The 15716-nt window shown below is 34.0% G+C and overlaps 1 protein-coding gene across 3 annotated transcripts in view; it reads left to right on the top strand.

Moving 5' to 3' along the window:
• The window catches only part of RYR3 (ryanodine receptor 3), a 793997-nt gene that overhangs the window by 693497 nt on the left and 84784 nt on the right, over positions 1-15716 (top strand). For all 3 annotated transcript variants that reach the window (XM_056810219.1, XM_056810218.1, XM_056810220.1), the window contains 3 exons: positions 2011-2251; positions 13767-13854; positions 13962-14054. In XM_056810219.1, the coding sequence (XP_056666197.1) occupies positions 2011-2251; positions 13767-13854; positions 13962-14054 (422 nt within the window). The remainder of the gene's footprint in view (positions 1-2010; positions 2252-13766; positions 13855-13961; positions 14055-15716) is intronic.

Raw genomic sequence — 15716 nt, 5'->3', positions numbered from 1 at the left:
GATGATCTCTGAGGACATTTCTAACCTAAAGTTTCATGGTCTTATTAATATACTGTCCTATTTCTGAGTATGGTTACTTTTCCCATGTCCTCCCAGTAATAGTCATATTGTACCCTCACTTCAGAATTTCAGACTAAAGTCACTTCTTGAGGTTGTGTAATTCTGATCAATCATTTTGCCCTATGTTAGTATTTATTATTTCTCACTGAGTGTGTAATCCTTTGTTGTATATGTGTGTGCATGCTTAGGGTTATCTGAACTCCATAATTTAATAGTTATGCCTTTTATTTCTTTTATACCTTTCCCTAGCACTTAGTTAAATGCCTTCAGACACCGTGGGTCCTTAATAATTATCAGCTTGCTAACTGGCTAGTCTGGAAGTGTCTTCAAAAAAGCAAGGAATGTGAAGTATTCGTAGCAAGGAATCTCTCAAAGTAGATTGTCCCCAGTAGAACTAGAACCCAGTACTCCTATTATGAGGTCAATACTTATTTAGTGGAGCCACACCATGGTAGTTGTACCTACCTTATCTCTCTCCTCATCAGATGATCAAAATGACAGAAACCTCAGAGTCCTTGAGGAGCCAGGGACCCATTTCTGAAGTGCATTTGCCCTTCCAGGGATAGGGGTGGGATGGAATGAGGAGAGAGAAAATCAGCACCTGGCCCCTTTCTGATCTTGGAGCAAGGTGAGAGGGGAAAAAAATTAAGGACTTAACACTCTGTGTAAGATGCTGTGCTAGGCATTATAGAGCTATAAGTAAATGAAATGAACACTTTTTTACCTCCTCAAACTAAAATAATATTTACCCTGAGGCAGTTGGATAAAATGCTGTTAAAAAAGCAGTTGCCTCAAAATAGAGCTAGCCATTTTTCCTTCTAAAAAAGCATATCCCTCTAAATCATTTGGGGGTATACAAAGGGCCAATAATATAACATAAAGAGAACAGATAAGAATATTACCAAAGGTGTAGCTGATTTTAGTCATTTAGGACCAGGTATATGAAGTCCATTAAAGTTATAACATGAAATCGCCCACATTAGGCATAAGTGTTCTGATTATATGCCCAAAACTGATTTGGTTTTTTTCTGATATGAATGAAGCATTTGAAATCTAGGTCAGTCACATCTCTAGGAAGAGCTCCTGACATACTCCTTGACACATTTCATTAACCAGTTCCTTTAACCTTCCTTTTCTGAGAATGACTTTTGGATGAATGACAGAAATGGGGGAAAGAGAAAACTATACTAGTGAAATATAAAGCATGCTTCCTTTCAAATGACCTGAATCTAAAACATATTCTAAAGTCAAGACTTAAAAGTGAAGAATTAATTGTTCAAGACTTTTCCTCTACTCTAATTCTGGTATTTATAATGAATTTGAATCAGTGGGAGAGTTCCTTTACAGAGATGGGCAGGGAATACTAGATTGATTAACTTTGAAGTAACCTAAAAAAAAATTAGGTTAATCCTGGTTGTTGATACTGGTCTCCCTCACCATTGCAGCTATTACTCCCACTCCAAAACTCCAGTTTGTCTCCCATCCCCCAGGATCCCTTGAACAACAGAATCATAGCTTCTTCCATTCACTATGCACCCATCTTTCAAGTTCCTAGAGATGGAGATTTGGATGTGTTTTTTTAAGGATAACTAGTGTAGCAAACTAGAAAATGAGAGATAAAGAAGTTTATTACGTGCTTCCTTGACCTCCATGAGCTTATAGGAGACTTGAAAAGATGTGATAACATAAATAAAACAGTTAGCCAGTCAGCTCCTAAAAATATATAAATAAGTATTCATTTATATGCTTCATATAGTAAATATAGGCATTTGGGGAAAAGAAAAACTATTGAGGCCTAAAGCACCAAAGATATAAAAGAAGAATATTTTTCATATATTTATACATAATACAATGCTACTAAATGCTAAAAAAATACTTTGTGGTTATTACATTTAATATAAATGCATTCATCATGATATATTGAGGCAAGCCTTATTTTTCCTAATGCAGTATATGCCCAGCCTATCATAAGCAAAGCCAGATCTGACCTGCTTAAAAGCCACTTCATCCCAACTCTGGAAAAACTGAAGAAGAAAGCAGTAAAGATTGTACTGGAAGAGGAACAACTTAAAGCAGACAGCAAAGGTGATACCCAAGAAGCTGAACTCCTCATTCTGGATGAGTTTGCTGTCCTCTGCAGGGACCTCTATGCATTCTATCCTATGTTAATCCGTTATGTTGATAATAACAGGTGAGAGAGCAGATTATTTTTCATCCACTTTGGGCCAAGGGCTGTTAGTGTTTGTGTTGGGTGCCAGTTGTGTCGCTGACAAAGTCAAGAACAGTTTTGAGTAAGATGAAGAGAGAACAAATGGCGATTACCTTTTGCCCTCTGTATGACCTTTAGATTGGGGTACCACCTTTTCAGAAGTTTTTAAAGTAATTGATTCCACCAGTAACACCCATGTTCTTCTGAAAACTTGGTAGTAATGATGGAAAATTTCCCATCCCCTGGGGCATTTAAGAAGGGATTCCTATGTTAGATGGCAGGCTGGTTTAAGGTTCCCTGTAATTCTAGGTTTCTAAGTCATAAGCAGTGTCTAAATTGGGCTCCCTTCTCTCATGCAAAGAGCTTTCAAATATATACACATTCTTAAATTTAAGGACTAGGAATGCTAAGTCTAGGAAAAGGTTTCTGTGTACTAAAGTCCTACTCTAGCGCTTCATTATAGTATACTGGTGACCCAGGATTCTCAAAGACAGTGCCAATTGGGGCAGAATCTCTGGAAGGTTGTTACCATACTGGAAATGTTTCAAGTACAGTCTCAAATTATGCCTGCTGTTTGAGGACAATTAGAACTAGCAATTGAATTCTTTCACCATGGTAACGGATGAAACTGAGAAAAATATTCTTCTATTTTTTCTATGACAGGGAAGGAGATATTAAGAATTATAGTTTTGAAACAGTATATAGAAAGAAATTTAACTGTTGGTACTATCAATGAGAGATCCTTGTCCACTGATAAAGGAGTTTAAATACTACTAGAAAAACAAAATCATATCCATTCTGATATCCTCACTATAAATTTAGCACCTATTTGATAAGCATTTGTAAAGCATTTAATATATGTAAGACATTTATTAGGTTTCTGGGAATATGATAACAAAAAAAGCTCCCTCAAGGAGCTTATATGATACTTGGGAAGTTATATAGTTCCCAAGTTATAAGAAGGTAAATATAGTTATAAGATGGTATATAGTTATAGTTATAAGTTATAAGAAGGTTATAAGTTATATAGTTATAAGTTATAAGTTATAGTTATAACTATAGTTATATAGTTATATATAGTTATAAGTTATAGTTATAACTATAGTTATATAGTTATATATAGTTATAAGTTATAGTTATAAGAAGATAAATATTTGAAGGTGCCTCAGGAGAGAGAGAATACTGATGACAGAGGGGCTCAGGAAAAACTTCATGTTGCCATTTTCTTGTATTTGGGCAGCTAATCTCAGTGGATGGAGCCCTAAGCATCAGGAAGATCTGAATTCAGATCCAGTCTCAAACACTTTACTAGCTATATGTCATTTAACTATTTGCACCAGTTTTCTCATCTGTAAAATGAGCTGGAGAAGGAAATGGTAACACTCAAAATGAAAAATCCAAATGATATCACAAAGTATTAGCCACATGAAATGACTAAACATAAACAACAAATTAATGTCATTAATGTCACAGATCACATGCCTTTTAGGAGTTGGGAATCCTTTCATTGAGGAAACCTTTGAAACCTAGTCATACCTAGGATAATAGGATCAAAGATTTAAAGCTACAGAAGTCTCAAAGTGATCTGGTCCAATCACCTTGTTTTACAAATGCAAAACTAAGGCCCAAAGCTAGCTTAAGGTCACAAAGGTAGTAGTAAGTTGAAGAGCCAGGAACTAAAGCTAGGTTATCTGATGCTATCACTAGAAACTCTCTTCACTGTACCATACTGCCACCTGAGCCTTATATATTTTATTTCCTCAGAGTAAAATTCTGGGGTGCATGATCCAAAGAAAGAAGACAATTTCCTTTAGGAATCAACCCCCAAATCAGTCTAATTTTGTGAAGTGGACTTTCTTCCCACAAACTATATTTTTGTGGCATTGTCAGATAAAGACAATGAACTAGATAAATCTAATTGGCATTTCTTATAGGAAGCAAAATGTATAAAGTAATTTTTAAGTAATAATGAATAAAATTTACAATACATTCAGGATTTAAAGGGGAAAAACTTAAATTTTTAAAATAGTACAAATTCCTAATTAAATGATTTCTACCTATACACTGGGAAATAGAATTTTTTTCTCCAAAGATTTAAAAATTTTAAAAATTTTAACTACCTAATTATATCAGCAGTTAAGCAAAGATTTTTATCAGGCTTAAGGAGATAAAACAAACTTAAGATTAGGTATGGTTGCTCCTAGAATAGCTCTGTAATTGAATCATATCATTATTAATGATCAAGACCCGGAACAGAGTGTGTTCAACTTATGGGATATTTGACAGTAGCTAAAAATGGCAATGTCAGTGAGTCTTTGACATATCATAATTAATTCATTCATCACTATTTAATTCAACCAGGCCTTCCCTGCACATTCTAGAAAACACCAGTGTTGAGTCTATAGAATTGTTGGTCTTAGTTGCACTCAGTGCACCAACACTTTTCACAAATACTGAATTGTGTAGAGGCATCTGTGCAAGAGTTATTAAGCCCCTTTGAGGGAAATCAGAAATATTTGACCTTGGTAAGAATCCAGCTTTCAGGGTTTTGAGCATCAGAGATGAATTCTACTTAGTCTCTAACTGGGGAATACTTCTAAGTAGAGCATTACAAAAAACAAAACAAAGACAAATCCAACCCAGTGAGATCTATAGCCATATGATGGTCCTTACTATAAATATATAGGTTAGTTTTCTTTTTTTAGTCACTTAGTAGTGTCCCTTAGAAGCAGATCACTTTTTTCCATTTAAATATGAAAAGCTAAAAAGTCTTCTTACACCCTAAATGTAAGCATTCTGTATTAGGTTCTATCCTTGTCATTGTGGTCTCTTTAGATATGTTTTCTGTTATGGGCAGGAAGGATACCCTTGGGGTTCGGGAAGGATACCTTTTGCAAGCATGCAAGACTCCAAAACTTAGCTTTAAAACAAAAAAAAAAGATTTACTAATTTAGAAAGTAATGTTGAGAGTGGCCAGGAAGATAGCAAGGTAGAACAGCAAGATGGGGAGCAGTCCTTTGGGAGGACAGCATGAAAGGAAAAGCTGTTCCCCACCCCCCATGACATCAGTTCTGAGGATTTATACCTTTTAAAACAGAATTAGTCACTCAGTCATGAGGTGGGGTGATCATACTGGGGTCTGCCTGGAGACATAAAGATTCCTTAGTTTTAGGGAACAAACAGATGTCTGATGGGATCGAGGTGTGGCTTGAAGGTGCATCTTTCTGTCCATCCAGAGGATGGATCAAAGGAAGATTGTCATCTCAGGACCCTAGAGGGGTCATTGGGTGTTTTTAGGCTCAGAGTCAGGGAAAAGCAAAACAAGGTAGTTTCCCTGATAATAGTTCGCCTGGGTTTCTGGGGTACAGTGCCCATGTCATTTTCCTTCAGCAATATCATTCATTCCCCAACATTCAAGTATCACATCTATAAAAATGACCTCTAAATATTTGTTTATAGTGCCAATCACCCATTCTTATTCCCACATTTCTGATTTTCTGCATCTAACTGTCCAACTTTCCATCTAACTGTCTAATTCTAATTTCAAACTCATCATATCTAAATTCTAATCATCATCTTCTTTTGACCACCAATTTTATTATTTCAAATCAACTCTCTTTTTCTTAGCAGTACTACCACTCACCAAGGCTTAAAACCTTTTTCTCTATTATTCTCATTTTCTCTTTGTTTATGGATCTGGGAATGCCTATGTCTTTCTCTTATTAAGGTTCTTCTTAATTTCATATCTAACTTATGGGATTTTGATAAATTCATACCTAATAAAGACCAGAGAACAAGATATTCTTCATGGCATTGATACAAAGAACATTTTCCTTCCAAGACCTGATCTGAATTAATTATATATTTTCTGAACCTTCATTTTGTATTAGAGACAAGTTATAGGGAAGGGGAGAAATAAATAATATTTATTGAAATTAATATTTATATAGTGCTATAAGATTTGAATGAGGCTTTCCCAACAACAACACTCCGTAATAAATACTATTAAGTAAGATCATTACTCTTTTACAGATATTCTTATATTTTTCCTTGTACCTGGCCTTGCTTCCAGTTTCAGTACAAAAGTATTGCACAGAGATATGATATAGTGAAGGTAAGGGACTTCGGTTGTCTAGACATCTGCTGGGGCTTCCTCTTTGTCAAAAGCAGAATAACTGGTTATTTCTTAACTTCCCATGGTGATAACTTCATTATTAAAATGGTGGAATCATTGGTGGAATGGAAGAATCAATAGGCACATTTCTATTCTGGATCTGATTTCCACTAACAAGAAGGAATAGTTATAGAAATGATAGCAACCTTGGGAAAAGTAGCAACTACACCTAGAGTTTGATAGAGGACAGGAAAACCGGGAGTATGGCATCTGCCCTAGATTTGGGGTAGGCAGATTTTGAAGAGTCTAAAGGAATGATAGCAAAGATCCCTTGCAGTAAACTCTTTCATGGGAAATCAACTCTGGAGGGATTGGAGATATTTAAAAACACAAGGGGAACCAATTCCAGTGAGGAAAAAAAATTGAAATTGTCTGAAGAGACTAATGAGAATACACCAAAAACTCACCAATGAATTTCAGATTTTTTTAGAGGAGTATTTACTAAAATAATATCCAAGTGTCCAAGGGAAAGAGGGCTTAAACTTGTCTACTTGTGGCTAAGGGGATAACTCACAGCTCCTAGAAGTCCCTTTTGCTTTTGTCTTCAGGTTGTTCCCTTTAGATATATTGTAGCTTCTCTGCTAGGCTCTTTGTAGATCCTTGAATTTTCTTTTCCTCAGTGCAGCTAGCCTGTCCTTGACTCTGAATGCATTCACTGCTTTTTGCTATGCAAGCTTAGATTTTTAAAATGAATACAGCACCTGGAAGCAAGACCAAGATGAATATGACAACATGGCATGAACCTATAAAGATATTGTGAGCAATAACAAAGCTCAAAATGAGCTGAGGTAGGTGAGGAAAATAAAGGAAAGCAAAAAAGGCTTGTTTGATTGGTTGGTTTTAAAGCTAGATTGGAAGAATGAGGATAATCAAAGAAGTGATAGCTGTAAAACAAGTTATACATGGAATGTTATGTTACAATGATGATAACTCACAACAGAGAGAAGGCAGAGCTATTCATTTTTTTTTTCTGTTTTCTCTTCAAAAGAGAATTTATTTCTTAAAATAAATGACAGAACACAGATCACCAGCAAGGAGTCAATGTACCCAAGATAAAATAGGAGAAAATGAGAAGGTACCTAATTACCCCCATAGGAATCCAACTGATCTGGTCCAAATGAACTACATCTATAAAGTACTGAAAGAAATGGTAGATGTGATTGCTCAATTACCAATTGTGATGTCTGAAAGACTATGGAAAATAGAAGAGGTGACACAAAATTGGAAGAAGACTAAGGTGGACCCAGTTTTTTCTTAAAAGAAAAAGCAATCTGCAAATTCTACACCAGTAAGCTTGACTTTGAGTCCTGGAAAAATTCTTGAATGAATTATTTAAAAGATAGTTAAAAATGTAGAAAGGAAAACAGTGATTACAAAGCACCAGAATGGCTTCATCAAGAACAGAACTTTATAGTCTGACTATATTTCCTTTTTTGGGGGGTAGGGGGGAAACAGAATTCCTGACCTAGCAGATGAGAGAGATAAGGGGAATAATGTGAATATGGTTTAAGCAGATTTTATCAAAGCTATTGATAAAATGTTTCATACTATTCTTATGGAAAATATTACATTATATAGATTCAGCAAGAATAAAATCAAATTGATTCAGGACCTGTTATGTGGCTGGACTCAAAGAATAGACCTTAAGGGCTCATTGTTAATGAGGCAGATGGTTTCCAATGGAGTACTCTTGGAATATGTGTTGGCCCTTTGCTCTTTAACTTTTTATCATTTACATCATTAAAAGCACGGATGGTATTATGCTAATCAAATTTGCAGATGGTACCCAGCTAAGAGGGACTTCTAATATATTGGATGACAGAGTCAGAATCCCAAAGGATCTTGACAGGCTAAAACACTGGACTAAATGCAAGAAAACAAAATTCAAAAAGGATAAATGTAAAATCTTGCATAAAGAAACAAAAATAAACTTTAATAGCTAGAGCAGCAGTATCTGCTCAAATAGAAATAGAGGCTACTAGTTTGTATACTGAATTAGTTTTAAAATGTGATGCTTTATATGTTTTGTTGTATTTTTATTTCATTTGTTAAATATTTCCTAATTACATTTTAATCTGGTTAGGTGCACTCAAGTGTTGCAGGCTGCATTTTTCTGACACCTCTGGACTAGAGCACTGGGAAAAATGCAAGAAGATGAAATTCAAATGGGATAAATATAAAATCTTGCATTAGGATGCCAAAAACAACTTCACAAAAGCTGAGGAAAGCATGAATGGACAGTAGTTGTTCTGAAGATAATTTGAGGGTTTTGGTGAACTGAAAAATCCATTTGTGCCAGCATTTGAAATGGAAAAAAAAAAAAACACGCTAGTATGGTCTTGAGGTTCATTTAGAGGAATAGTTTCCAGAATAAGGAAGTGATAATCCTACTGTACCCTACCCTTGTCACACCCTGTTTTGAGAATTGTGTTCAATTTGGGGTTCCATGATTTAATAGAGACATTAATTATTCAAGGTTTTGTCAAAGTTTGGCTTACAAATTTTTCTACTTTAAAAAACTTGAAAATCACTCCTTTGATTGGAAATTAAACCAGCAACATGGCCTTGACAATTCCCTTACTTTCATTCCTAGCCACCAATCTTTTTCCCACACTAGACAAAGCCCACTGGAGTGGCCAATTCTGTTTTGTTTCTTTTGTGTGCAAGAAATTCCCTCCCTGTTCAACCTCATTTAAGGTCACACTGAAAATTTGCAAAATACATTTTAACTAAACCTTGAAAGAGTGAGTAGGTGAACATTCTGATTGTTTGACACCTGACCTCTAACAAAAATCAATAGTAAAGAAACCAAATCTTGTCACTAACCTCAAGCCTTATTAAATATATGGAGGTTTGAGAAAAAAAGAGTGAAGTTGGAGGTGACTGTCAGGAACAAAAAATCAGGAGACCCTGAAGATGAGAGTTAATAAAGGACACCTTCATTTAATGATTATATTATCCAAGTGACACACAGGTTTTGTAAACACAGGCCACATCCAGCAGGTGCAAAAGGGACAGGCTGCTGAATGATTTTAGTCTGATGATCCAAATGACTCCACGAAGCCTGGATGCTTAGGGAACTTAACTTCAAATCTCAGAGTTTAGAGAACAAAAATATATGAAATCTGTTCTTTTGGTCAAGAAATGGTAACGGACAAAATAATCCTTCTGAAAAAAAAGAGAATCTCAATAAGAAAAAAATGATGAATCTTAGATTTGAAAGTTACCTCAGAAGATATCTAGTCCCACCCATGGCTACATAGACATTTTCTCAATATCCCTTGAAAGGAAGTGGTCTGCTAGAATACTTGCTCTGCTAGTATTATTTCCATAAATTAGAAACTCACTACCTTCCAAGTCAATCAATTGGACTTATGAATAGCTGGATTAATCCGGATATTTGTGCTTGTGGTTGTTTTGTTGTTTTAGTCATTTCCAATTCTTTGTGACACATTTGTGGTTTTCTTGGCAAAGACACAGGAGTGGTTTGTCAGACTGAGAGAATATTTCTTCTGTTGAAGAAATATAGGTATTTCTCAGCTCCACATGGAAATTTTACAAAGTTTGACCATGGCATGGAGATATCATAAACAAATATTAAAAGGCAAAAATAGTAAGCACATCCTTTATAGACACAAGCTCTAATGGAGAATTAATATAAGTAATGAGAGAAAAATAAGACATAGAATCAATAATTATGTGAAAGAAAATGATAAAACAACACATCAAAGTCTTTAGGGGTTTCTTCTTTGAGCTTTTGTGTTTTCTTTTGGCTCATTCTAGTGTTTAGGGAATTATTCAGATTTTTTTTTTCAGGGGATCCTCCATTTCCATTGGGCCCATTCTATTTTCCAAGTCTCAAGAATTTTTTATGCCTATCTGTATTCATCACTTTGGTCATTTGTTACAGCAAAATTATATTCCATTATATATCCATGTGCCACACATGATTCATTTAGTCCAAACTAATGGTCATCTATTTTTAGTTCTTTGCTATAACAAAAAAATGTTGCTATAAACATTTTGATATAGAGATTTGTTTTTCATTAATTTCCCTTTATAAAAGCACAGTAATGGAATTTCTAGGTCAAAGACTATGGACATTTTAGTTATTTTATATGCATAATTCCAAACTTCTTTTCAAAATGGTTCTGCTGATTCTTAAGAACAATAATTCATCCGTGTGTCTTTCATTCTATAAATCCTCAACTATTAACTATTCACATATTTTGTTAGTCTTACCAATTTAAAGAATGTGAGGTGAAACCTCAGGGCTGTTTTGATATCCATTTCTCATATTAGTTATTTGGAGCATTCTTTCATAGAGTCCTTAATAGATTTCAGTCCTTTTAAGAACTTTGTTCATATCTTCTTACTATACCTTGTGGGGAGGGAGTGTGTGTGTGTGTGTGTATTTCAATTGTTTATATATCTTGTATACCAAACCCTTATCACAGAAATTTGATAACAGAAGTGGTTTTTTTCCTATTCAAAAATTACCCTTCTTATCCTATGTATATTAATTTTATCTAAACAGAAGCTTTTCAGATTAATATAATCCATTATCTCTTTTTATCTTTTGTAATTTCCCTATTTCATGTTTACCCTGCCTTTAATTATTAGAAGTATATTATCTACTTTTCTTATAATTTTATGTAGTATTGTTTTTAATATTAAGGTCATATAAATTTAACATATATTACAGAATATATTATAAGATGTAAGCTAAATTCATGGCCAAACTGTTTTCCAATTTTCCCAGGAAAAAAATCCCTTTTTCTAAGTAATTTATGTTTTCAGTTTATCAAACACAGTATTGTTGAGTACCTTTATTTCTCATTCTCTCTTTTCTGGTTTGTTCTGTTGATCTACCTCTCTTATTTTCCAAACAATATTAAATGATTTTGATGGTTTCTGCTTTATAATATAGCTAACCATAGATTTTCTAAGCATGAATACTATAAGAAACTTATATTGAAAAATCTAATTTCACATTATTCTTTTCTTACATACCCAATATATACAAAAAAAGGTAATACCTTCTAAACCTTTCCTGTGAATTTATTCTCTGTTAATTCCACAATCAAAACAATATCAAAGTATGGTACCACTCCCATTATTTGCACAGGAGAGTATCTGACACACTGAGAAATCCCAAGAACAAATAAAATGGTGAATTGAAGGGGCTTCAATCTGTGACTAAAGACAGATGGTGCTGGTGAAAAGTACACTTTGAATAATCTCACAAATTCAGAAATGTCTTTTGTGAAACACAGACCATGAATCGCCTTATTGTGGTTTTAAAGATATAGGTTTTTCAGGCTGCCAGAAAAACATCATTCTCTTCAGAATTTGTCTCAAAAGAAGACAAAACTAGGAAAATATATATGAGCTGATAAGTCATTTTAGCCAGCTCCTGCTGGAAACATAAATTCCCTCAAGTAGAATGACTGACATCAACATTCTTCACCAAGTCTCTAAATCAGTGATTTTAAAAAGACCAGTTCTAAAGTAGAAGCCATATTCATTTACTTAGCCATTGTAGTCAATAGTGGATTTGCACTTCCTACAATTTTCCTGCCTATTATTTTTTTGGTTTCTTTCTGCCTATTTTAAACACTATCTTGATTTAATTGTTAGAAAAGATAATGATCAGTAATAGTTTAAATATATATACATATATATTCAAAAAGATTTGTTGTTTCAAAATTACTTTGTGCCGCTGCTACCCTAAATTGTTGCAACCTTTGAGACAGGAGGACATATGTATTTATAATAAACCAATATGTCCTAATTTTTGTAATTCTCAAATTTTAGGGGAAAAGATGCTTCTATCACATTTTTCAAAAAGAGACTTGGTCAGATCATATGTTCTGTCTTTGTTATGTAAAATATGATCACATAAATAATTATGACAATTATAGATTCATCTGGCTCTGAAAAGTGTATGCATATCCCTAAATGCATTACTGATATGTGATAGTTCAGTAGGAATAAATATTATTAGCTTCTTCTTAACCCGTAAAAGAATCTTACTGCTAACTTAGTTTTAAAACTATAGTTTTACTTATGAGGAAATTGAGGCCTAGAGATGCAAAATGACTTATACAACCTCACACTACTACTTTTACTAGTAGTAAAGCCAAAGTACCCTGACCTGGGTCCAGTGTTCATTCTTCTATGCCTCCTCTCTTATTATCATCATTTGCATTAATATTCATTGAGTCCACAAATGTAGAACAGTGTCATGACAAATAGAGTATCTATTTTTTAATTTAAAATTGTTTTATTGATTAATTAATTTAGATGATTTTTCAATGATTCCATGATTCATGGTTTTTTCCCCTCCCCCTTCCCATGGCCAATGAGCAATTCCACTGGGTTTTATATGTATTATTATTCAAAACCCATTTCCATATAAATAATATTTGCAATAGAGTGATCAGTTAAAGTCAAAACCCCTTGGAACCATGTGATCAATCATATGTTTTTCTTCAGCGTTTCTACTCCCACAGTTCTTTCTCTGGATGTGGATAGCATTTTTTCTCATAAACTCCTCTGGATTGTCTTGGATCATTTCATTGCTGCCAGTAGAAAAGCCCATTACATTCAATTGTGCCACAGTATATCAGTCTCTGTGTACAATGTTCTCCTGGCTCTGCTCCTTTTGCTCTGCATCAATTCTTGGAGGTCATTCTAGTTCACATGGAATTCCTCCAGTTCATCATTCCTTTGAGCATAATAGTATTCCATCACCAACAGATACAACAATTTGTTCAGCCATTCCCCAGTTGAAGGCCATCCCCTCATTTTCCATTTTTTTTTTGCCACCACAGAGAGCACAACTATAAATATTTTTGTACAAATATTTCCTCTATTACATCTTTGGGGTACAAACCCCACAGTGGTATGACTGGATCAAAGGGCCACCAGTCTTTTAAAGCCCTTTGGGCATAGCTCCAAATTGCCTTCCAGAACAGTTGGATCAATTCACAAGTCCAATAGCAGTGTATTAGTGTCCCAATTTTGCCACAACCCTTCCAACATTTATTATTTTCTTTTACTCTATTATTATTATTTATCATTTTTCATTTATTATTATTATTGTTGTTATTACTTTGGCCAGTCTCAAATAGAGTATTTAAATCTTTGCCCAATGAACAAAGCAATGAGTGTTAGTTTCTTTTCCTAATAGTTTCCATTTCATTTTTCTGCTTTGATATGTCCAAAAAAAATGGTGGGAGGAGGAATTCGTAATTTATCTATTTCAAAATGGAGTATTTGACCATTTATTTAATATAATGTGTTTATTCTTTGCCCAAGATCTAACTGGCTAAAAAACCCAGATGCTGATTCTGATGAGCTCTTCCGAATGGTGGCTGAAGTTTTTATCCTTTGGTGTAAATCACATGTAAGCTTGCTTCCTCATTCCCTTGCTTAAGAACTTTGTTAAAAAAAGGTTTATTTCCTGGAAATTTTGCAATAATGTTATTGTATTCTTGCCTTATTTAACTACAGAACTTCAAGCGGGAAGAGCAAAATTTTGTGATTCAGAATGAAATTAACAATCTGGCATTTTTAACTGGAGACAGCAAGAGCAAGATGTCAAAAGTAAGTTAGTAATTGTCATTTTAAAGGACTATTCAACTGCAAGACTCAATCATGATTCAGATATCTGATATTTTTCTAGGATTTATTCTGTATTCAGGCAATTTCCCCCCAGATAGGTCAAGTAACAGCCAAAGAAAGTCATTGTTCTTTCTTGAAAATTATTCAAACTAATATATGAGCCTAAATACATAAAATCATCCTATTTTATGAGTAAAGTGTTGATATATATGCTATATACTGAAAAAGAGACATGGATGAAGTTTTAGGACTTGCATAATGCATTTTAAAGTTTTCTTGCTCAAAAGGTTTATCTTAAAAGCCAAAATTTAGGCTTTTAAAATAGAGATACCTACCACATAGCAAAAATGTCAACACATATGTACATACTGTCAACTCTTAATTATCATGTAGGAGATAGACGCAAAATGGGAAATATTACTTTGAAGATTTTTGACAGTACGTGCTGTAATTATATTCTTGTTTTACTGACACCTGGGGCATTTTCTTTTACTAGTATACGTAGTTTTGTTGGCATCTCAGAACCCTCAGTTTTACCTGAAGAAGCCCTCAGAAACTCAGATGCTTCCATTGCTCCTTGGATGATTTGAACCTTAGGAATCTGAGAAAGAATGACCTTTGTCCCAGCAGAAGGGAATGTTAAGAAGGAATTAAACAGGAGGAACATAAAGAGGAAATAAGTAGGTCTGCAGACTGTAGTTTCATTTTCTTTGACATGAATTTCCAAATCATCAAATGTACATATGTCCAAATGTAAGTACAAAATGAAAGGCAAATCTAAATGACTTATGGATATTCTCTGCTATGTATCACATGAGCCCCTGCTTTCTTCCATAAAGGAGAATAATTGAGAGTTGACTGTATTCATAAAAGTATGTGTAACCTATAATACAGGATGATGCATGTGTCTGTCTATATATCATTCTGTGTGGATAAAGGTGCTGCACATTGAATAATAAACATGCTGGTGAATTTTGCATGAAAATCCCCTAGTAAGTTAATATCTATCACTACTGCAAGATTCAAATGATTGATTCTTAAGTGACTCATGATAATACATTTTTTCTATTTAAGATTTTAAACAAGTTTTTGAATTATACCAAAAGGATGATTCAATAATATGAAAATTAAAAAATAGAGCTAATTTTGTATTTTAATTTAGTTTAGGAAGCAACAAAGATTCAGTATGACTTTCACGAGTTTTCTTCTTCCTTTGATTCCAAATTTCATAATGTCTCCAATTTGCTATACTGTAATTGCTACTTTGGGGAACCAGAATTGACTATGTGAATATTATTGTATCTGTTTTAGTAAATTGTGATGTGTACAAGTCAAAACTTATAAAACATATAAATTGGGAACAGGGAAGTTATTCACAATATGAGCAGATTCTTTGATAAAATAATTCCATTTTTGTTAGTTACACTTTTATAAATGTACTTAGTGAATTTTAAAAATTATTTCATCTCATTACTAGCACAGTTGCTACTAATGTAAAGGAAAGCTACAGTAAGAGTTTTCAGACCATAGAATCTATCCTGAGCTCTTATTAGTAAATTCTGATCTGATGTCAGCTATTGGTCTAACCCTAGATAGTTTTGTCTTGGGCTGTGGTTCCCAGTGGGAAAATTTTATTCTGAATTG

Source organism: Monodelphis domestica, chromosome 1 (assembly GCF_027887165.1).
Source record: "Monodelphis domestica isolate mMonDom1 chromosome 1, mMonDom1.pri, whole genome shotgun sequence".
In the NCBI taxonomy this organism is placed as follows: Eukaryota; Metazoa; Chordata; class Mammalia; order Didelphimorphia; family Didelphidae; genus Monodelphis; species Monodelphis domestica.
The sequence above is the reverse complement of the archived record's forward strand: the minus strand, read 5'-3'. Positions and strand labels throughout refer to the sequence as shown.